General features: G+C 40.3%; 1 protein-coding gene across 3 annotated transcripts in view; it reads right to left on the bottom strand.

The window, feature by feature from the left end:
• Window positions 1–24,452, bottom strand: part of SETX (senataxin) — a 79,176-nt gene that overhangs the window by 13,880 nt on the left and 40,844 nt on the right. For all 3 annotated transcript variants that reach the window (XM_027104459.1, XM_027104460.1, XM_027104461.1), the window contains 10 exons: window positions 24,014–24,113; window positions 16,684–16,857; window positions 14,166–14,398; window positions 12,378–12,545; window positions 11,547–11,697; window positions 6,418–6,519; window positions 6,095–6,210; window positions 4,583–4,654; window positions 2,696–2,845; window positions 1,631–1,738 (listed from right to left, as the gene is read on the bottom strand). In XM_027104459.1, coding sequence (XP_026960260.1) covers window positions 1,631–1,738; window positions 2,696–2,845; window positions 4,583–4,654; window positions 6,095–6,210; window positions 6,418–6,519; window positions 11,547–11,697; window positions 12,378–12,545; window positions 14,166–14,398; window positions 16,684–16,857; window positions 24,014–24,113 — 1,374 coding nt within the window. The remainder of the gene's footprint in view (window positions 1–1,630; window positions 1,739–2,695; window positions 2,846–4,582; window positions 4,655–6,094; window positions 6,211–6,417; window positions 6,520–11,546; window positions 11,698–12,377; window positions 12,546–14,165; window positions 14,399–16,683; window positions 16,858–24,013; window positions 24,114–24,452) is intronic.

Below are 24,452 nucleotides of genomic sequence, written 5' to 3'. Positions count from 1 at the left end.
TACTGACTGGAAAAAAGGTAATTTGGTAGAGACTGATTCTGCCACCTTTAAACAAGGTCAAAACCTACATACATATACACAAATTTATACATTCCCTATAACCATCTGACATTCTGAATTTAGTAACTTATTTACTGTCTGTTACCCTCTAGAATGTCAGCTTCATGAGGGCAGGGATTTTTGTCTGTTTTCATCACTGTCATGACACCAGAACTTAAAAACAGTGCCTGAATTAGCCTGGCACTCAATGAACACAGACTGAAAAAAAAGTCAACACGCACATGCCCACAAACAGTTCAAATACTCACTAAACTGTTCATAGTAATTACCCCCAGGATTAGAAAGGCATGTAGAGAAAATTAACTTTGTAATTATTTTCTGAAATTTTCTCAATAAGCCTCTATTTATTTTTGCAACAATAAAAGTCCAAATGGATTTTTCTCACTTCTGCTGTTTTTAATCAATCACCAAAGTAGACAGTAAAGTTGAGGCCTATCGACAACCCTTTTCACTAACCACAGGCTAAGGCCCTTCAGGAAGTTAAATGAGTAGGTTTCTGAAATACCGCATTATTCAAAGAATGCAGGGCACAGCTGGCTCCTCCTAGTTGTCCACAGGCAGAGCCCCCTGCAGCAGCTCTGCCCTATGGACGAGGTTTTCACTCAGGGACGCGGGCGCTCCTAGGCTACTCCCTTGAACAGTCACGCACGAGTGTTCAGACGTCAAAGAACTGCACTATCATTTTGATGATTCCAAAGTCAAAGAACAGTAGTAACAAAAACAACTTGCTTTCTTTCCATAACGTAACAGAAATGCTGTGAAAATGGTCTGTTCTCTGGGACTGTTTATGCAGCCACTACTCTCTATTTGTACAAATAATCTATGTATCAGTAAAATGCTCAAATTTCATTAAATTTCAAAACCATCATCTAGACCTATGAAGATTACTCAAAACATCTGAATCCTGATTCTGCTGTGCATTTCTAGGAGCTATCTTTAGTGAGATTTAAGAAGCAAAGTGAAGGGGACCACAACTTTGGTGCTCATCTTCCCACAAGCACAGCCCACAACCTCTTTCCTTTCACCACCTTCCCTTTCAGAGGATGTGAGGGACACTGGCATTTTCCTGCACTATAGGATACAGAATCCTAAAATTGAAAACGTTACTGTAAGAATAATTTCTCTTGATACTGTTTTCCTCAAATTTGCACATATTTAAATATACATCAGGAGGTTGGATTCTTTTCCTTGCTTTTAAAGTTTTTATTTTATTATTGTTTTGGTGTTTATGTTACTAAAATAAATCAGATACAGCCCTTAGAACAGCTGCACACTGCCTTTCCCAAAGGAACAGCTCACTGCACATGGGACATCCTCCTCCTCAACTTCTGGTCTGTGATACTCACACTGCTCCTGTCACATACGCATAAGCACATTATGAAAAGAGGAACATTTCCGGAGACCTTTACTATGAAGGCTCTCAACAGTGGTTCTCTTTTCTCAGCCATTCCCTGTTTTTCCCTGCAAATAAGAGATGATGATCCAAGAAAGACTGCCCCACCGCCCAAAACAAAAAAACCCCAAACAAGCCCCTTCCACTTTAAAGCAACACGAATGTGAAAAAACGTACCACAGAAATGACTGTGGGCGGGAGCTGCTTAGGATCTCCTACGAGGATGAGCTTGTTGCAACGATGGATGAGCGGAGTAAGAGTTTCAACTTCACAAGACTGTCCGGCCTTGGTAAGAGTACAGAATGGAGACATAATCAGAATTATCTCTATTATTTATTTTTCTATATACAGTCTATCCAATTCATAAGAGTCCTAACCATTCAGAAACATACACTTTCTCCTTCTGCACCAAAGATCAAAAATAAGAACTTTCTTTGGTTAGAAAACAAAACAACAAAAACATTCTAAACGCCGAAGGGGGGGAAAAAACCCCACACACGTTTTGAAGTCAGCCACCACTCAGGTGCCACTACCACTTGGGAAGCAGCCATAAGCTAGAAGGGCCATGTCACGTCCCCGGTTTGTCTTCTTTGTCCCTGCTGGGCACATGCCTGAGGAGACTGCGTGTCTGTGTGTCCCACCCCCATCCCACTCTCTTCCTTCTTCCTCAGTAGGCTGCTTCAGTTGCAAGACTCAAGCTTCTTTTCAATTCAATGGCATTTTCTTCAATTATTTCATCACTTCCATCTTTTCTATTCCTTCGTTTTGGTGAATACTGGATCTTGGATCTCCTGGATGGGTTCTCTGTACCTCGTTTTCCATCTCTTTTGTCTTCTGGCTCTACATCCTGGCAAATAGCAGGTACCCAATAAATGTTTGCTCAATGAATGAAGTAGGAATAAAGATATTAGCTGAAAATATGGTGGCTCAGAGCTGTCCAGAGTTATATTAAAAATGCTTCAAAAGGTAACCAGAGATATCCCAAGCAGGAGCTACAACAATCCTTAGGAGGGATTTTATGAAGAACAATCAGGAATCCCTAAGACTACAGTCCCACTACTGAAAAAGCAATTTTCATCGTGGTGGGTCACTAGCAGCATATTTCAACATAAGAGAATACACACGTAATGGCAGGTCAAAATCAGATGCAAAGACCACTTTGTCAACATCTCGGCAGCCACTCTTCATCTAAGACTTACTCCTTACTCCTAGGCAAAGCTGTATGGCCGACTGCTTACTGACCTCATCAACAATGACGCAACTAAAGGGGACACCCCCTTGCCCACGGAAAGCAGCCTCGAGCAGCAAACCACCACTCGTGCTCAGTGTGCAGCAGATGATGTGGGACTCTAAGATGATGGTGTTCTGTGTCTTTTGTGGGCGTCCTTGAACCTAAGAGAATAAAAGTTAATCAACATTCAGTTGTATATAAATTCCTAACTACACTTATTATGTGGCAGAATAATGTCTAGTAAAAGGTAGGAACCTCAAACCTAGAAAACAGCAAAAACATTCAAGATAATCAGAAGCCACCAGAAAGAACACTTTGCAGTGGAGTCTAATCTCAGAACATGATTTAATAAGCACATTAAGAAAAATGTATTCAGGGTTTAATTTGGACGAAGTGGATTACAATTCTTACAGTCTGATGTATGAGGGAAGGTATCAGAATAAGCAAAGATTAAGTAATTCTACTGAGTTGTGAAGCAATTATCTGAGTAAAACCAGGATTGTGAAGCAATTATCTGAGTAAAACCAGGATCAGAACTAAGCCTGAACATACCCTTTTCTGTTAGTTTTTAAGTACATAATATTGTTCTCTCTTTTATAAGGGCTAGTACCAACAAAAACGCCTGTGAAACTGACAAGCATTCTACTTCCACAGTAGAATCCTACAACCTTGGTCCAGACTATAATGGAATAAACTGTGATGGAGACTGACAGTATGAATGACACCTCACAACGCATATCATTCAGTGTTCAAATTAATAAACTAGTACTCTCATAAGAGATTCAGTTAGCCTATTTCCCCTCTGGAAAAAGCTGTCGTGAATCATCCCTGAACATATGATAGATTCAACCATGGATGCCACGGCGTGTGTGTGAGAAGAGGCTGGTGACTGTGGCCTTCTGGTGCTCACATGTTAACTGTCACATACGTCTCCTCTCAGCCATCTAATGAGTAAAACTGCCAAGTACAATTAATTTTATGGCTCACAGAACAACGTGATCAGTGGCAAAAACCATAATACTGGTAAACATGGAATTCATCCTTAAACGTGGGAAGATTAATTTTGGGCTCAGCTTAAAGTTACAATAAAAAGCTTTCCACATAATTTTTAATAAACAAACTGCTAGTGGAAATATGCATTAAGTTCAATTATACTTATTTAGCCACACAGAGAAGGTCAATAATACATTCAAGAGAAAAACCTCAGCTCAAAAATACAAATACCATTACCGGTTGAGTAATGGTCTCTTTTACCGGTTGAGTAACCGGTCTCTTTCCCTGAGCCCCAATTCATTTCATTAAGGGCTGCATTCTGGTGACGGGGTACACACCTGGCTCATCCTAGCTTTGACCAATCTAAATGTTAGTTGATATTTTTATATCCAAAGAATACTGAGAAAAGTTATACATATTATAGAAGGATTTTTGTGATCAAAAACAAGTAAAAAGAGTATATGCTTTCAGCCAAAAACTGAGAAAAAAGGTGCTTGTATTTCTTGGGCCACATCCCAGCCACTGTCACTCTACCTGAATTCAGACATGTAATTTTTTTTTCCTGTATTTTCAAATATTTATTTATTTATTTGGCTACGCTGGGTCTTAGTTGTGGCATGTGGGATCTTCCCTGCAGCGTGTGGGATCTTTAGTTGCAGCATGAGGGATCTTTTAGTTGTGGCATGTGGGCTCTTAGTTGCAGCACACGGGATCTAGTTCCCTGACCAGGGATCACACCCACACCCCCTGCAATGGAAGCACAGAGTCCTAACCACTGGACAGCCAGGGAATTCCCCCAAATTTTTAAATGTAATTGAGAAAAGACCACAGGTTGTCTGAACTATTTCATAAGTTAAAAAAAAGAAAAAGTAATACCAGGAAAATGCTACAGGTGAACTACTTACCTCTTTAACTTTAGAAGCAAGCTCCTGCCTTTCTTTTGAAACTCTGGCAATTTTTTCATCTAATTCTTGCCTCTGGAAAAAATCAGAATGCCATCATTAAAATTAAATTAAGCATTTTAAAATGCTTTCCAATGGACTGCCTCACATTTCAAAAGGGTGAGCCAGTACTTTACCAATGAAAAACTGATTCACCCAGTGTGTTTTCTCTATACCAGTCTTCCTGTATTGCTGTGTGTCAGAGTTTAGCTAAGCTACTCCATGGTACTGCTGCCCTGGCATCCATTTTGTTTGGCCAAGCAGCCTGCAGAGACCCCAAACTAACTCTAGGCCCCTTCACACACACGCACGCCCTAGACGGCAGCCTGTGGAGTCACCAGCCCACCAGCCAACATAAGCTCTTGTGATCAACAGTCTCCCCTGCTATCCAGTGCCTTCCCCTTATATGCCCTTTAGATAAGACCCTCCAAGCAACTTACCAAAACCCTGCTCTTTCGGTTAAAATTGGCCAATCCAGTCCTAGCCTGGGAACCCCAAAGTACTCCACCCACGGACTCTGATAATGACATGTGCGCCAGGGCCTGCCTCTCTCTGTCTGCACTCTCCCTTGACCTGCCTGTCACGCCCCACAAGGCATGCCTTATACCTTCTTCAAGACCTGTGAAAATAAACTTCTCTATTTGGATTTCGATTTCTCTTGTGGTCTGTTTTTAAACATCAGCTCATTATAAAGCAACCCAACAACCAGCACCCCGTGTTTCAATTAGTAGGTGTTAATTTGATAAATTCTTTTTTTTTTGTGGCCACACTGTGCGGCATGAGGGATCCCTAGTTCCCTGAGCAGGGATCGAATCTGAGCTCCCTTCAGTGTTAAGTACAGATTCTTAACCACTGGACCACCAGGGAAGTCCAATAAATTCTTAATACTGTGTATGATTCAGTTCTGTTCAGGGTACTGCAGGTACGCTCTTTCTGCTTAAGCAGGCCAACCCTTGGGGCATCACTTATGTGTTACCTACTCTGCCTTCATGCCATTAACAGTGGCGTTCAGTGGCTAAAACAGACTCCACATGGCCTGCAAAGTCTAAAATATTTACTATCTTGTTCTTTTAAAAAAAGTTTAACCCCTAATGTAAGGCATACCATTTCTGTGTACATTTTGTGTGTGTGTGTGTGTGTGTGTGTGTGTGTGTGTGTGTGTGTGTGCAGTACGCGGGCCTCTCACTGTTGTGGCCTCTCCCGTTGCAGAGCACAGGCTCCGGACGCGCAGGCTCAGCGGCCATGGCTCACGGGCCCAGCCGCTCCGCGGCATGTGGGATCTTCCCGGACCGGGGCATGAACCCGTGTCCCCTGCATCGGCAGGTGGACTCTCAACCACTGCGCCACCAGGGAAGCCCTGTGTACATTTTTATACACTAATTATGCTATTCCACAATGAAAGAATTGCATCAAATACTCACCAACTAGTTTATCTACGAGCTATTAAAAAACACTGATCAAGAAATGTTTAGATACCTGTAGTTCCCTTCCACCTCGGCATAAAGCACGCTGGCGGGAAAGTTCATCTAGTTGATGATCTAGAAATTCCTTTCTTCTATGCATCTCCTGAATATGAGAAGGTAATTCTTTTTCTTTAAAAAAATAAATAAATAAAATAAAAGATAAACAACTGCTCATTGTAACAAATATATACATATGCATACACAATGAGAAGAAAAACTAGCTTCCAAAACTAGACTACTTCTAGGGTCTCCAAATTACCTTTAATGCCCACGCCATTTTCTACCATACAAAAAGAAACAGAAATCAATTAATATATACCTTTATTCAGTACTTACTCATTCTGTGGTTAACTTGGCTGTCCAAACTGAATTTTAGGACCTCAGCATTAATAGACTTTTCTGGACCTAGACGTAGTAAATTTATATCTCCACAGTTTCCTGTTGATAAAAGTCACACTTAGAGATTAATAAGAACACTGTCAATTTCTGTACATAATAACTATTTCTAAGCAAATATATTAACAGTCAGCAAAAGGAGCTAACATGAACTATTAATCAACCAAATACCTGGAACTGCACTAGAGGTCCCACACACATTCTTTTAGATTTGCTTCATAAGAATCCTACAAGGCAAGGACTTATTTCCACCTAATAAAAGCTACTGAGGTTGCATCAACAGTACACTGCAGAGCTGAGATTCTACTACACGAATGCTTCTCAAACTACGTTCTATACATCACTCCATGGTAAAATGTATTTGGGAAATGGCGAGTGAAAATAAAACAAATTTCTTGACCATAGGATATTTCGAAGATGAAGACTTTTATCTATTAATACATGTCTGAATTCCCCAAACAGAATCTTACGCGACCATCATATGCTTTCTGCAGGATACTGAGAACCAAGGTTTTGAAACTGCTCCACATCACAATGCCACTCCAGGATCTAAGGGACACAAGAAGCTGGAAACTCTGGAATATGGTAATTCCAAAAACTGTCAGCATCATTTAACTGGTTTATTAACCACATTTTAATTTTAGGTTAGCACATTTCAGGTATTATTTAATCTAAAAATCTCCCACTGCTTCACTGAACTAAACTGTAGCAATCATGCAGCGTTTATTAGCACTTATCCCAATCTGACACATCACACACTTGTTTGCTAACTCCTTCCACTGAATCCAGGTCCCATAAGAACCAGGTTGTGTTTTGGTCACTGCCTAGAACAGCAGCTGGCACGTAAGTACAATAAACATATGTTCAATGAATAAATGAGCTCATTATACAGCTGTCTACACATATTTTTGTTCCTAGTTCAGCTCATTCTTCTAAAATTTGAAGCCATCTTCTCTGACCAACATTTACTTGAAGGTTTCAAAATTGCTAACCTGTGTTTCTACCAGAAAGGTGGATGAGATTTATACCCACTATAAGCACCTAAAAATGCTCCAGAAATTAAAACAGACATCCTTTAAAATGCAGGGTGAGCTCAGAAGGATGTAAGAGAAATTCCTAGGGGCCAAAAACAAAGAGAAAGGTGAAAACCAGAGGTGAAAGCCCCTGAGCTGCTGTGGCTTCCCTGGAGGGAACAGGCTGCGGGCTGGTCACTCTCTAGGTGCTTAGGTGTTTGTTTTTTAATTTACATACAATAAAATGCAGAGATTTAAAAATCCTTAGTTCTACGGAGTCTGACAAATATCTACATCAGCAAAACTACCATTCCAATCAACATATCGAAATTTTATAATGGGGGCTTGGATTTTAAAGCCCACTAGAAAGCAAGAGGGCATGGAAGAGGTGGAGGGATGAAAAAGACATGAATCTATCTTGGCCTGGGCTTAGCTGGGAGAAAAACAAACTCTCTTCTAGGACTTTCCAACTATAGGCCCATGCCACATGTGGACTTAAGAGTCTAAATACATAATACAGAGAATGACAAAGGTGACCCAACCAAAATACAGTTGAGGTTTTTAAAATGAGAATACAGTGAACAATGTTATACCAATATATTTGAAAACCTAAGGTGAAGTGGAAATTTTTCTTGAATAATATGAATTAGCAAAACTCACTCAAATGTAGAAAACTTGAATAAACCAACAATTAAAGACATTCAGCAGACAGAAACTTATCCATCTGTCAAAAAACAGACAAAAAACAAACAAACAAGAAGTCCCCCCCAAAAACAACACTAAAAACAAATTAACCTTCAAGTAACAGGTAATTCTCTGTCTTATATGAAACATTCCAAATAAATGTCTGTATAACTTCATTTTTAAAGTCTGTATAACTTCAATACTAAAACCAAAGATATGACAAAGAAAAATTACAGGCTGGCCTCATTTAAAAAAATCAATAGCAGGGCTTCCCCGGTGGCGCAGTGGTTGAGAGTCCACCTGCCAATGCAGGGGACACAGGTTCGTGCCCCGGTCCGGGAAGATCCCACATGCCGCTGAGCGGCTGGGCCCGTGAGCCATGGCCGCTGAGCCTGCGCGTCCGGAGCCTGTGCTCTGCAACGGGAGAGGCCACAACAGTGAGAGGCCCGTGTACCGCAAAAAAAAAAAAAAAAAAAAAAAATCAATAACAATCCAGCAATGTGTTAAAAAATAATAGTACACAACCAAGCTGACCTTATTCTAGGAATCAAAGATATTTTCACATTAGAAAAGCATTGTAGGGAATTCCCTGGCAGTCCAGTGGTTGGGACTCGGCACTTTCACTGCCGTGGGCCTGGGTTCAAACCCTGGTCGGGGAACTAAGATCCCTTAAGCCTCGGGGTACGGCCAAAAAGAAAAAAAAGAAAGAAAGAAAGAAATAAAAGAAAAGCGGAATTCCCTGGTTAGGACTCTGTGCTTCCATTGCTGTGCGGTTGGGGGGAGGGCGGATATGAATGAAAAAAAAACTGCATGCAATAAAATTCAACACCCATTCATTAAAAAAACTCTAATTAGACGGGGACTTTTTAACCTGATAAAAGGGTATATACCAAACCCCAGAAACAAACATCACACTTAATGGTGAGATGTCCAAGGTATTTCCTTAAAGGACACCCAGGACCACTGGACATAGTGAAAAGAAGCAAAAATGAAAAGTACTGCAAAAGAAGAAAAAAGCTGTCTTTACTGACAAGAGACTTCATTTTCTCTCTAACAAAAAAATTTAAAAATCCAACCTAGACACGACACTTGTGCCACCTTCGTCCCAGCCTTCTTGTGTTGTCAACCCACACCTGAAAAAGTGCTTATTAACCCTCCCTCAGGGAAAGGAAAGTGAAAACCGCGCGGGAACTGTTCTCGGTTGTATAATTTGATACAACCACTTTGGAGCAGAACCGGGCCCCATCTAGAGGCTGCACAAATCCTTCAACCCAGCATTTTCATTTCTAGGTATATATACACTAGACCAGTGTTTTTATAAAACTCTTTTGACCGTGATCTATAGTATGAGGTACACTTCACACTGAAAGCCAGTACACTCATACCTCACCAATAAAACAGGTTTCACAAAACAACACTTACCCCTCACTACCTACACTCTAATCTTTTCTGTTCTCTTCTATTCTATCTTATCTTGTTTAAGTATGCTGGTTCTGATCTCCCTAAACTGATTTCACAATCCACTAAACTAGTCACAAGCCACAGTGTGAAAGCACTGCCCTAGCAGCCTGTATGAATACTCAGGAGACGTTGAGTAAGGACACAGTACTCCAGTGTGCTCCCTTCAGCTGCTGTACAGCACAACACAATACAACTCAGTCACTGCAGTAAACGTTTTCATCCTGCACTGGAGAAACAGGCACAAGTACAGGAATAAAGTTTGAAATAACAAAAAAAAAAAAAAAGGAAGAGAACTTACACTGCTATCAATGGATAACGAATAAACCGTGCACTCATATGATGAAATGCCCTATAGCCGCTGACATGAATGACCGCATCCATATACAGCGAGACATAAGGTCACAGTTCTCACAAACATAATGGGGAGTAGAAAAGCTGCAGTTGACAATGCATTTTAAGTTTTAAAAGCAAATGAATTCTACATGTAGCTAATACATATGCAATAAAGGAAACACATGTGTGATCCCTCCGAATAAAGACGACACATCCCAGCTGCTCTTGCAGCTGGTGTGGCCATGGGACTAAGTTCTGGCCAAAAGGAAATAAGCAGAGGTGCTACTGGCAGCGTCTCAGAACTTTTCTTAAAGCACGGCTAGTATATCTGTCCCCTTTTCCTTGCACTTGCTAGATGTGACTACTGGTGCTGGAGCAGCCATTTCTGACCATGAGGTGAACTAAGGGGTGGGGGGGGTCACACGTAGTGGAGCAACAAGGTAGAAAGACCCTAGGTCTCTGAAGACTCGGAAGCAGAGTCATCAGGCCAGTATCATCCCTCAACTGTCCATCTCTGGGCTTCTGAGTAAGAAGGAAATAAACTTCTATCATAGTTAAGCCACTGTACTTGGAGTGTCTATTATTTGCAGCCCAACTGAATCTTAACTGATTTAGGTCACTGCCAGGTAACCTCAAGGAAAATAAAATTTGGTTAGGGAAGACAAGATACATGTGCTTAGAAGAGCAGCCCGACCCAGAGCCACAACCACGCCACTCAGGATGGCTGGTGTGAGAGCAGGTGTTAAGATTAAGTGCACAGAAATGACTTCACACATTCGCTCAAGCATCCCGAATCCTCGGTGGCAATGCTCTTCAATCTGTCAACTGTGCTGAAAAGACTTATCCCTGTGGCATACTTTATATCTCAACTCTTCAGCTTCTCCACCTATAAAATGTAGATAGGTTATTTACTGCGTGGCTCAGAGGATTACTCTGAGAGTACTGACACATACTGAGCACTCGGTAACCATAAGTGATGACTGCTCTAGCTTTTGCATCACTAAACATCTACTAAGTCCCAACTGAGTGCCAGGCACTGTTCCAGGCACTGGGGTTACTACAGTGAACACAGTTTTAAAAGCCCTTGCCTTGGTGGAGCTCGTTATATTCTAGCTATACTGAACCATCCATGGTTCTCTGGCTTCTGGTCCTTTTTATTTACAGTAAGTTCCATGAGAGTCCTCTCCCCACTTCACGGCCTCATTGCTCTTCCAAGTTTCATCTTAGATATCATTTTCTCTAAAAGTCTTCCCGAACCCTTACACAACTGAATCAAGGGCTGCTCTAAGGTGTTTCAAACTACCCACATTTTACTCCTATTATAGAGCTTCTACCTTTACAGCCCACTGATCCATCCACTTCCTGTCTCTTTGAGGGTTTCACTGTTGAAACCTCAGTACATAGCACAGGGCCTGGCACAGAATAAATGCTCCAAAACATTCATTAAACAAACCAGTAAGTACACATAGGCCACAGCCTCAAGTAGAAAAAATTACCAGAACTGGCTTGCTCTTTGTCATTCAAGGTTACCCACACTAAACATTGAAAACAAATTAAAAGCCCACATAAGTATCATACCCAAAGGATTCTTCTTGTCTTTACACTTCCCTTTGAATTGAAGGATAATTTTTTTCATAAGTTCATCAACAGCTGCATTGGAAGGCGCACACACAAGGACACGGTTTTGTTTGATTTTGGCATTGGAGTTCTCATCTGAAAGTCCCCTCCTCTGGTTCGACAATTTGTACCAAACAAACAAACAAACAAACAAAAAATACTGATGAGCTCTATTATGCAGCGTTATAGTTCTTCTCTACTGCCACATATATTTGAAAGTTCCCCTAATAAATAGTTAAAAGTAAATAAAAGCACCTACATCTTACATTGATGTTAAAAAATTACTCTGGCAGGGAATTCCCTGGCAAACAAGTGGTTAGGATGCGGTGCTCTTACTGCCAAGGGCCCAGGTTCGATCCCTGGTCGGGGAACTAAGATCCCGCATGCCGCGTGGCATGCCCCGCCCCCCCCAAAAATTACTCTGGCATAAAATTTTATCGTAACTTCTCTGAGCCTTACCTTACTATCCACTTATTTTATTCAGTGTTCAAAATGTAGCCCAGAAATACATTCAAGATGGTCTCCTGGGATTAGCTGTGACCTATAATGAAGCCCGAAGACCACCATTCTAGCCCTTAGCATTAGTTTCACACAAGATAACATTTTCTGTTCCTTTTATTTCTTATAATCTTCTCTACCTCTGCTACTGCTTTATCTGATATAGTTCCACACAGTATCAAAAAGATACACAAAAGTGAAGGGAAAAAACGCACTTTAGTACTTATTTACACGTTAGTTAAAGTAAAACAACATACTCAATTAAGGGCACAGATGCCCTCGCGCACACTCTACCTCTGTCAGCAGGCGGTACAGGAGGCCCACAATGGTTTTCGATTTTCCTGTCCCGGGTGGTCCATGAATCAGACAGATCTTGGCTACTGCTGGGGAGTGTCTCACCATGGCATATGCAGTTTCTATTGCTTTCTTTTGGTCTTCATTGAAATCTTTTAGGTGGGCAATCTATACAAAAGACATTAGTGAGAACGAGTGGTTCTTCCTGTGAAGGCACAGGAGAGCAAGAGAGTGGAAGGCATCTGTTTGAATCTGCTGACCTTTGTCAGACAGAAGCTTTGGTGATGATCAGGCAAGACCCCAAAATGACCCTTAATCTAAGAACCACTTTCACTACTGGAAAGAGCTACTGATGAGTGTCTACAGGCCTCAGTCCACCTACAACTACGACAACTATATTTTTACTTGTGATTCTTATAAAGCTGATCACAATAAATTGTTTTGCACTTTTCTTCTTTTTATTCTGTGGTTCTTCCCATTTTAGTCAATTCTCTCTTTAGACAGTAAAAACATTCCAAGATTTCCTTTCCTAACACAAGTGATACAGTCGAAAAAGCATGGATTTTGGGTCAGATTTGAGTCTACACCTCAGTTTCACTCAAAAGCTAGGTCTCTAAACTCCTAACCTCTCTGGGCTTCAGCCTTTGTCAATCATTAAATCTGGGATTCCTTAGAGGGTGAGAACTGTAGTGGAATAACTGAGGATGGAAAGGAGATGTGACCCATGAGCCCCCCCCCCAAGCAAACTGGGGGCTGGCGAATAAGCCAGAACTACAAACAGTCCTGATTGCTTTGAGCCCCGCCCACCCCTGGCAAACCGGGGGCCTGCGAAGAAGCATTGAGTGCTTTGGACACTGATCCATGAGGTGTCCTCAGTACAATCAGAGTGGTGGGAACGCAAGGAGATTTCCTTGTGCTAGTTCAGTATAATCAAAATAATGGTGGGAACTCTGTGCTGCTTTTGCGCTCAAGGACGAAGCACGGCAGGTGCTCACGAAAGCCAATTATTGCTTGTATAATTAATAAAAACATAGGTTGCTGCTTTGACATTTCTGAAATGTTAAGAAAACAAGTTTTAAAAATGTAAACCTAGATAATGCTTTAATAAAAGCTACCACAGCAGGACAGACGGCGCTGTTCTGCCTGAGCGAGCGGCAGCCCTCTACTGCTGTGCTTCGGCACAATGCATCTCGTGTGATGAGCTTACTTTTGGCCCTGTCATAAGATAAACTACAACAAGAACTGACTGAGAAAATGCATATGAAAGCCCTAACACAAGACAGGGGTTCAAATAACATTCCTTTCCTTCCGCCTGTCTCTGTGTTAATTTCCTGGAACTTACACACAACTCTTACAACAGTGAGAAATATGTGTTCACAAAGAATCACAACTTCGTTGTCACACTGGCAACAATACCAGTCGATGCTCCACTGATCATTCAAATGCAAAATTCATTCCATTAAACCTACTCTTACTCCTGCATTTAATCACCTAACAAACAGTTAAGTAGGATGTTCACCTCACATTTTAATGTTGCTCTTCAAGCATATTTTCAATTCCTTTTTGCACTCTACCTTTTTTCCTGAGGTAAGCTGACTAACCTAACACAAAGAACTACTTTACAATATTAAAGAAAACTAAGCACTAAAAACGTCACTGGGCACACATGGTGACTATGTCTTTGTTGTAGACAAAAGGGAATGTGTGACAGATGAAAATAACATGATGCTTTAACATCCTGACATGAAATGTTCTGACTTTCCCTGTTATCAAATGACTATCACTCACAATTTTCTCAGATGCTGCAGTTAGTAAATCTTTTGTACAGAAGTCCATGGGGTTTGGATTCAGAACGGCTCTGGCCAGTTGGTTCCGACCACTCAGCAAAGACATGGCTTTCAACTTCCTTTGTGTAGTCACCAGAGAGCTGATTACAAGACATTTCACGAATTCATTTAAATTGACTGGTAAATTATGTTGAGTCTGGATGGAAACGGAGCACTCAGATTTCCCATTATGCACTATTATCAAGAAGGAGAAAAAGCAATTTCAGTTACCAGTGAATAACAGTGGTTATTCAGAACAACGTGTTTTGTAACTTTTTTTTTTTTTTTTTGTGCGGTACATGGGCCTCTCACTGTTGTGGCCTCTCCCGTTGCGGAGCACAGGCTCCGGACGCGCAGGTTCAGCGGCCATGGCTCACGGGCCCAGCCGCTCCGCGGCATGTGGGATCTTCCCGGACCGGGGCATGAACCCGTGTCCCCTGCATCGGCAGGCGGACTCTCAACCACTGCGCCACCAGGGAAGCCCTGTAACGTGTTTTTTATACATCATTTAAATAATTTTCTCATAAGTATCTACTGACTGCCTCCTAAGAACCAGGCAACGTTCCTGTCCTCTGGAGGCTTATTTTTTAGAAGAAGGGGGCAGATAAGCAAATAAACATGTCAGGTGATGGTAAGTCTTAGGAAGAAAGCCAAGAGGGGGGATGAGGAAGTGATGAGGGTTGTGAGGGAGTGTTATCGTAGACAGGAGAGTCAGGGGAGGTCTTCCTGATATGATATTTGAGCAGAGACGTGGCATTAAGTGAGTGAGCCATGCCCGTAACCAGGGAAAGTGGGTTACAGGCAGAGAATCAGCAACTGCAAAGACAATGAGGCAGTGAGGTGCCTGGATTATTTTCAGAACAGGGAGAAGGCCAGAATGGCTAGAAGGAAAAGCAGGGAGAAGCGAGCTAGAAGACCAAGAGAGTAAATGCAGCTACACTTCAGAGGGCTCTGCAGTTAATCACTCTGAACATGACTCTGAGTCAGGTCAAGAGCACAGGACAGCTCCGCGCAGGTAAGTGACATGCGCTAACTCACACATGAAAAGAATCACTTATTGAGAATGAAGAATAAACTGCAATGGAAAAAGCACAAAAAGACAACTTAAGAGGCTAAAATCTAGGTAAAAGTGAATGGTCGTGTGGGCCAGGAGGTAGCGGGAGAGGTGGCGCTTGGATGTAGGATATATGGCAAAGGAAGATCCAATAGGATTTCCTGATGGATTAGATGGAGCGTGTGAGGGAAAGCAGGACTCAAGGATGACTCTGAGGTTTTGGGCTGAGCAACTGGAAGAATGGGATGGAGGTCCCACATGCTAAGTTGGGAAAAACCGAAGCAACAGCACATGTCAGGCAGTAAATCAAGTGTTTCTTTTTGGAGTAGGTTTGAAATGTCTAATAATCTCCAAATGGAGATGTCAGATAGTTGGATGCATGAGGAGTTCAGGGAAGGAGACAGAAACCGTTTCTAAATCTTAGAAACAGAACTTTGGCAAATGTAACCACTTGTAAGAGTTGAAAGCACAGATGAAGCTATATATCCCTGTTGCTAAACTCATCTTGCATAAAGAACTGAGCTCTGATCACACAATAGTAAACATGGCACACCAGTTATGATGTGGCACAATGTTAAACTCCTAACAGCTTTGTTGCTATTTTTAAGATACGATGCAAAAAGGTGAAGGAATAATGATTACATATTCTCTTCACATAACAGAGACTAAGAGAGCAGCAATGTCAAAAAGGCAGCTTGGCATATATCAAGCGTGTGGACTTCGTAGTCAAACAAAATTAGGTTTCAATTCTGGACCTAGCGTTTAATACTAAGGATGTCTTTGGATAAGTTACTTAACATCCCTGAACTCTGATTTCCCAATGAGCAGAGAACAAACCATTCTGCTTTGCAGGGCTCTGGGAAAAGATGATAAATGTGCACAGGAAGGACAGGGCACACTGGCTGGCACATAGTCAGTAGTCCTTAAATTCAAGCTAACATTATTTTTGTTATGCTACCTTAGGGAGAGAGGTCCCTACAACACGATGGATGGGAGTGATGAAATGGTAAACCCCTCCAGTTGCCTTACAATTAGTTATGTGTTTGGTCTGCTCATCAATAATTAGCCACAAAACCAAGGCTGGAATGTGATTTAACAAACAGATGGTTTGCAAATTGTCTGTTTTATAACAAACACACTGACAGATGAAGGAATTTACTAGAAGGAGAAGACATTACAAAAGAAAGGTTTTAAATCCTAAGTCTAAAGCAATAAATGCTGGGCCTTTTCCAGCTGAGTCTAGAAAAACTAAAAGAGGACTCTGAATGCTAAGTAATCAACCTAGCAAATACAGTTTGGTAAACATCGAGCAAATATACATCTGGTAAATGTATAGCAAATACATGGCTAGTAAAGCCTAATTTAGAGGGAAATTAAAAGATGAGCTGCTGACAGATTTCGCTTCAATGTCTCATTAGGTACTTACTGACTGAAGTGCGGCGGAATTTATGAACATAACCACAATAATATTCATAGGGATCTTGCATGCGATTTCTCTCTATGTCCTCCTCCTCTCCATTTAGTCTTTCAGGAACCAAAAACACCAAATCATTTTCCTTTGGATGAAGCTGCTTAGCTAGTTCACATTCCTCAAGATAAACTATAAAACAAGAAATCAGCATTTATTCTAACAGAATTATTTTACATGAGATTAAAGGATATTAAACCCTTGTACTAAGTTCAAGCAAGTATACAGCACTAGTGGACTTTGTACATACTTCAAAATGATAGTCTAAGCTAGTCAGCATTGTCAAATATTGATCACACAGTATTATAAAAGTCTTCTTAAAAACTGCTACAAAGCCAAAATAGATGAAGTCATAATATTAAAAAGCAGCTAATAAATTTCTTTTCCTTGAAGTTTATCTTAGTTTTTAATCAAGAAAATTTCACTTTTGTGCCCTACTTCGAAAATCCCAAAAGAAAATCTGGAAACAGATCCATGTACACATACGAATTTTGAGCCTACTAGTGGCATTTCAAACAAGGGGGGAAAGGACAGTAGTAAAATAAATGGGGCTGAGAAAACAGAGCAAGCTCTAAAATTAAAAAGTTCAGTACCAACTGCCAAATCCAGCAACAACATACTGAACCAAAGCACGAAGTACTAGGATTAAGTCAACTGAACTACTAAGTCAAAAAAGAATTTTAGGGCTTCCCTGGTGGCGCAGTGGTTGGGAGTCCGCCTGCCAATGCAGGGGACGTGGGTTCGTGCGCCCCGGTCCGGGAGGATCCCACATGCCACGGAGCAGCTAGGCCCGTGAGCCATGGCCGCTGAGCCTGCGCGTCCGGAGCCTGTGCTCCTCAACGGGAGAGGCCACAACGGTGAGAGGCCCGCATACCGCAAAAAAAAAAAGAATTTAAAAAATGCATCATGTAAGAAATGTCTATTTGAAGGCATCAGAGAGCAAATACAACAATGAAGAATTACTCTGTTGAGATCCAGAACAATGTGGAAATCCATAGGCATCAGCTCAGTATTTTCCCTAGAAACATCTGAACTCTTCAGGGAGTGGGCAGCCAGGAATTTGAGCTGTACCTGGGATAGCCTTGTACAAAAAAAGAGACAAAAACTGGAGTCCAGGGCCTGCACAGATAGAGTAGGCATCCTGGTAGCCCTCAAGGTGCAGGTTGGGACCATGAAGGACTACACCCAAGAATGAAGGCAGCTTCAATTCACCCGAGTATTTCAGGAAAGCTCAATTCTTTAAACCAGATTAAGATGATCCCACATTGCTAGTACTCCCAGAATCCTGGCAGAAGCAAAGAAAAATCCTCTCTGGAAGAAGACATCCTATCATCCTAGGCCTCTGATTATTTTTTAAATAACTTTCCAAAGACAATGACCAACATATTAGAGATAAGCAAAGCACCAGGAGAGAAGAAATACATGAGCTAGTAGTATCAACAAACAAAAAAGGGCTGCACAAGGCACTACACAGAGTACAGTCGTACAGTCCTTGAATTGGTTCCAGGACCCCTGCAGACACCAAAATCCTCAGATGCTCAAGTCCCTTATGTAAAATGGTGTAGTATTTGCATATAACCCACACACATGCTCCAGTACACTTTAAATCATCTCTAGATTACTTATAATACCTAATACAATGCAAACGCTATGTACATAGTTGTAAATCCAACATAAGTGGTATGTAAATAGGTGCTGGTGCATAGCAAATATGTTTTTCTGGAATTTTTTTCCCTGAATATTTTCAATCCACGGTTGAATCCGATGATGCAAATCCCGCAAATACAGAGGACCAACTGTATGTCTTACACAGTTTAAAATATAGAGTTAAAAAATACATAACAATAAGAATATACGAAGTGGAACAGATAAACAGGGTTAAAGTTTTTAAGATTTTGCCTTATCTATGGAGACACTTAAAGTATCGATTAAAACTGTAAACTTTGAATCATGCACGCTGTAAGTTTTCACCTGAACTACTAAATGGCCCAAGAGGTAAAAATTGAGGTATAATTTCCAAACTAAAAGAAAAAAATGAATGGTTCAAAGGTCTCACATATATGTAAAGAGTATACTCTAGTTCTGTCAGTTTTTTCTTTATATATTGTATTAGGTATTCAAAATGGTCCTATCTTCTGTTAACTGAACTTGCTATCATTGTGAAATACTCTCTTTTAATCTCAAATAATGCTTTTCTGCTGTAAAGTCTATTTAGTCTGGTATTAACAGAGCAAAACAAGTTTCTTTTAGTTGGGTTTGCATGAGTAGCTTTCTCCAATCTTTCTCTTCCAACCTTCCTGTATCCTTATGTTTACACGTATTACTTGTTAACAGCATATAACATGCCAATACTGATCTTGAAATAACTTTTTCTACCCAAAGATACGAAGGCTACTTAGAAAATCACAAGCTCACATACAGGATAAAAAATATAGATGGTATCGGTTATATCAGGTAGCAAGAAAGCTCTCAAAGACTAGTAGGGTCCTGTCTAAAGGGCTCAGGAGCCAACCTGAAGAAGCCAATTACAAAGACTTGAAACAGAAGTGTATTTAAGTCCATGTGTTTGTAACGAAAACAATTTTTTTTAAAGTTCATTGGTCAACCCAGCACTTGCAGAGAATTAAGTCATTATTTTGAAAACTGGTCAGGAGTCAAGTATCAATACTTATTCTACCCTTCTTTATAAAGTATACTACTGAGTAATCAAATAAAACGGAGCACTTTCTCTTTATAGAACTACAACAGCTAATAAATGAAGAAATGATAAAATAAAAATATCACCATTTTGTATCCTTTAGTAAAATAATTAATCTAGGCATTAAGGATCAACGGTTATAAATATTACAAAAAGAGAAATTAAAGATCAAGCACCTCCTGATAAAGGAACACACCAACCCCAGCTATGAAATAGTTTTGCCAAAAATATTAGATCAAATGAATCTGATCAAGCCTCTAGATCCAACTATCAATTTACAAGAAATACAGAGGACTGAAAAACATACTAAACACCACCAGGGGGATGCTATCAGCAAGACACAGGCAGTAATTCTACAGGGTTAACAACACAATTTCTTCAACAAATAAATTACAAAGGGGGGGAAAATCCATGAAGGAGATAATTATAATTGAAGAAGACATATTAACAATGTCAATGAGTGGACCTAATTTGGATCTTAATTCAAACAGGCTGAAATAAATTGTTCTTTATGAGGAAACTGAAAACTTGAACACTGTCTAGCTATCTAATATTAAGAAAGCATGGTTAATACTTTAGCAACAAAATAATGTTTTACTATGAATTTTTAGGTCCATATCTTTTAGAGATAGTCACTTAAATAATTACAAATGACACCAAAAGAAAAAAAATCTAACCAATGATGATCTGCAAAACCTCTCCCTAGAAAACTGTAAAACATTACTGAAAGTAAACCTAAATAACTGAAGGTATGTAGCTTATTCAAATCAGTATTAGAAAGATGTCAATTCTTAACAAATTTCCACATTTTTTTTTTTCTCTAAAACCTACATGGTAATGCAAAGGGACAAGAATAGCCAACATACTCTTAAGGCAAAACAAGGTAGGCGGACTTGCTCATTAAAGTTTATAATAAAGCTTAATTAAGTAAAATTAAGCAACGTGATATGGGCAGAGAGGTAGGCAAATGATCCAATAAAGAAGAAAGGAGTCCAGAAAAAGGTCAGTACATTAAATGGACACTAGATTTATGAAAAATATGGCACTGCAGACCATGGAGAAAGGATAATCTTTTCAATAAACACTACTGGGGTAATTACATTTCCATTAGGGAAAAAAATGAAACACGGCCCCTATATCTTACTCGTGTACAAAATCCATTCCAGGTTGGCAAAAGAGTGAAGCCTCTCGAACGGGACTGGCAGACTTTCTGTAAAGAGCCAGATTTTTCTTTGCAGGCCACATATGGTGTCTGTTGCATATTCATCATCATCTTTTTTTCAAAACCTTAAAAAAGGGCTTCCCTGGTGGCGCAGTGGTTGAGAGTCCACCTGCCGATGCAGGGGACACGGGTTCGTGCCCCAGTCTGGGAAGATCCCACATGCCACAGAGCGGCTGGGCCTGTGAGCCATGGCCGCTGAGCCTGCACATCCGGAGTCTGTGCTCCGCAACGGGAGAGGCCACAACAGTGAGAGGCCCGCGTACCGCAAAAAAACAAAACAAAACAAAAAAAACCTTACTCTTCCGCAGTATAAAAACAGGATACCGGGTAGATCTGCAAGCTGTGGTTTGCTGACACCTGTTCTAGATGTTAAAATAATATATTGATGACCTGCAGCAGGGAAAGGTTTCTTAAATGAGGCACAGACCATTAACCGTAAAAAATACATAGATGCATTTGTTATGTTAAAAAATAAATTCTAAACAAGAATAAAATAAGAATTTTAAAGACATCACTAAGAGAGTCATAATGGAAGCCAAAGTGGGAGAATGGTTTATATCCAGATTATATAAAGAACTCGCTACAAATCAGTAAGAAACAGACAACTAACAGAAAATGAACAGGAGTCTTTAATAGGTGCTTCCCCAAAGAGGTTACTTAAGCATCTACTAAATATATGAGAAGGTGCTCAATGTCACTGATAGCCAGGATAGTACAAAATAAAACCACAAATGGCCATCAATACACACACACTGCAACGGCTAAAATGAACAGCACAATCGACACAAATGTGTTGGCACAGACATGGAGCAACGTGACTTCCATACGCTGGTGGGGGCGTGTCATTCTGCATGACTGGCTTGGCGTTATCTACTTACGTTAAGCTCACACGTAATACCCTGAGACTCTGAGACCCACTTGAGGAGACAGACTCCACAAAAACACCCTCGCATAACACGAAGACACATGAATGATCATAGTAGCATTATTCATAAAATGCTGTGTGTAGAAGCAGGCCTGAGGCTGCTATCATTAGAAAGGCCTGCTTACAAGGTTGGTCCCCCTTGGAATCTGGGAACTTGGATTTCCGGACACCTCTCATCATTTGCTGATGAGAATGGCTCACTGTACCTTACCTGTTTGCCAAATTTTTTCTCTACAGCTTATGTCAAACACCCACTTTACTTGTGGAAAGTCATGAATCTGAGCTAGGCAGAGGGTGTTTTAGGCACTGAGTGTCTCAGCTTCCCTGGTAGGTAATGTGTCACATGGGTTGTCACACCTCACTACTGGGAAAGTTAAGTGCGTCCTGTGTGACTTCGCTGGGAAAGGACTCTTGGAAACTTGCTCCTGGTTTGCTTTTTCCCTTTGCTAATTTTGCTTTGTATCCTTTTGCCACAGTAAGTCACAGCCATGAGCATGAATATAATTCCTGTGAGTCCTCCTAGCAAATCACTGAACGTAGGGATGGGCTTGGGGAGCCCTGACACACAGGCCTAAACTGCTGGAAAAAATGTCCATTAACGGGAGTTCCCTGGCGATCCAGTGGTTAGGACGCGGCGCTTCCACTGCTGTGGCCCGGGTTCAATCCCTGGTCAGGGAACTAAGATCCCACAAGCCACACGGCACTGCCAAAAAAACTTCTTTAAAATAATAATAATAAAAATGTCCATCAACAGTAAAATTGTGACATAGTCACACATTGAAATACCACCACAGCAACGAAAAAAAAATACCAAAGATGCACACAAAACTGATGAATTACGAAGACATGTTACGTGAAAGAAGTCAGACACAAGAGTAAATGCTATGTGATTCTATCATACCATCAAGATAAATGGCAGATAAATCAGTGATTTAAACATTAAAAAGAAATATAAAACTACTACAAGAAAATATGGAAGCATTTATCTGATTTCTAAAACCAACTGAATGGTAAAGAAATAAATACGGTATTTTTGAACATGTGAAGATAAAAATTGTCTGCCTCAAAAACTGCATGTGAAGTTGAACAGCAAATAATGAAATAGAAAAAAAATTAACAATGCACACAAATAAGAAAACAACCTCCCTAATAGAAAAAAAAAAGGACAAAAGGCATGAACAGACAATTACCCGCCCCCGCCAAAGAATACAAAAGACCAATAAAGATTTGAGGACAAAAACTACAACCTCAAATGAGATACATTTTCCATATAAAACTGGGGGAAAAGTTTAAACTAGCAAATGAGAAGAGATACATTCTTATGTTAGAAGTGAAAATCGTATTCTTTTTGGTAGACAGAGGCAATATGAACCAAAAGTCTTAAAATACACACACTATTTGATCTAGCAAAGGGATTTATTCAGTGTAACAGTAAAAAACCATAAATAATGTACATGTCTAACTAGAAATTACTGGTTAAACAGAACTATGGAATATGCTTACAATGGAATAACTACATACACTGAACATGCTATTATTATTTATCTCTGAAAAGACATTTATAATAGATTAAGTGAAAATAAGTCAAATGTAAGCTTCATGAAGGTGGAATTTTATGTTTTCATCACAGCTACATAACTAGCATCTAGAATCATACACTATCAGGTAGTATAAAGTCAGTAAATATTTGCTGAATAAATACATGAAAACAGTCACTTAGGTAAAATAACCCTACCAACCCCCCCACCCCCTCCCACCCCCACTTCACTCAGATGAGTAGGAAGTCTAACAGTAAGACATACACTACTATGTTCATAGGATTATCTCTGAATGATGGGAACTGTGAGTGATGTTTATTTTACTATTGGCTAATATTATCTGAATATTCTACAGTGAACATATAATACCTTTCCCCCCAAGTATATGTACATGCTTTTTTCCTTAAGTCAATCTATGGAGTAGGATGGATTGCAAGGGGGAAGGAGGCAGACGGAGAATTTATACTTTTTATTTTAAAGGGTTCTAAATGCTTGGTTTATTTATAACTAAGACATAACTGTGACGCGTGCTCCAGACCACTCATGAAATGAGAGCAGAGACGATAGAGAGATTAACTCAGAATCTGTACGTATGATCATGGCAACACCCCCTCCGCCCCCGCCAGTCAAACTCCCTCACTCACCTTCTCTCTCCCTTGCCCAGCATCTAGGGACACTTTGGCCTGTGGTATTCTGATTGCACAATGGTTAAAACCATGAATTTTATAACTGTCCCAGTAATTATTCTCATTAATTAAAGACCTTAAACATATTCTTAGTAAGAGGTTACAAATTCACCTTAGGAAACCTATATCCCAGAAAATTCAAACAATTATTATGTTCCCTCAAACAGCAATCTCCAATTATTATATGATATAGCCCAAGTTACATAAGAAAGAACTTACCCACAAACTCCCAGTATTTTTTATACTCAGAAGGAAATTTTCGTAAATGCAACCGATGGAATTTCTCTTTGTTTGGAGAGCTGATCCATTCCTGTGCCACCTACGCAAAGCAAAAAAAGCAAATTAAGAAAGCGAAAACATCTGAAAAGCCAATGTTAAACAGCAAAAATTTCCAAAGTAAGCAACCATAAAATCCAGAACCTAGAACTCCTGTGTGACACAAACATTAAAAATTAATTTGGGACTTCTGGTTTCCAGCTTGGCATTTAAGGAACTTAGAAGTCACCACTCCATCCTAACAAGTAAAAAGAGACAAAAAAGTAGATACAATCACAACTTACCAGAGCAGAAAACTCTTAAGTAGAAACCTCCATGCCAGGAGGAAAACCTGAACTGGATGTGACAAACTGTTGGAGGCTCAGCATGAACAACTCTCTTA

This window comes from Aethalodelphis obliquidens, unplaced genomic scaffold (genome assembly GCF_003676395.1).
Source record: "Aethalodelphis obliquidens isolate GAN/ISIS:26980383/991018 unplaced genomic scaffold, ASM367639v1 scaffold7, whole genome shotgun sequence".
Taxonomy (NCBI): domain Eukaryota; kingdom Metazoa; phylum Chordata; class Mammalia; order Artiodactyla; family Delphinidae; genus Aethalodelphis; species Aethalodelphis obliquidens.
The sequence above is the reverse complement of the archived record's forward strand: the minus strand, read 5'-3'. Positions and strand labels throughout refer to the sequence as shown.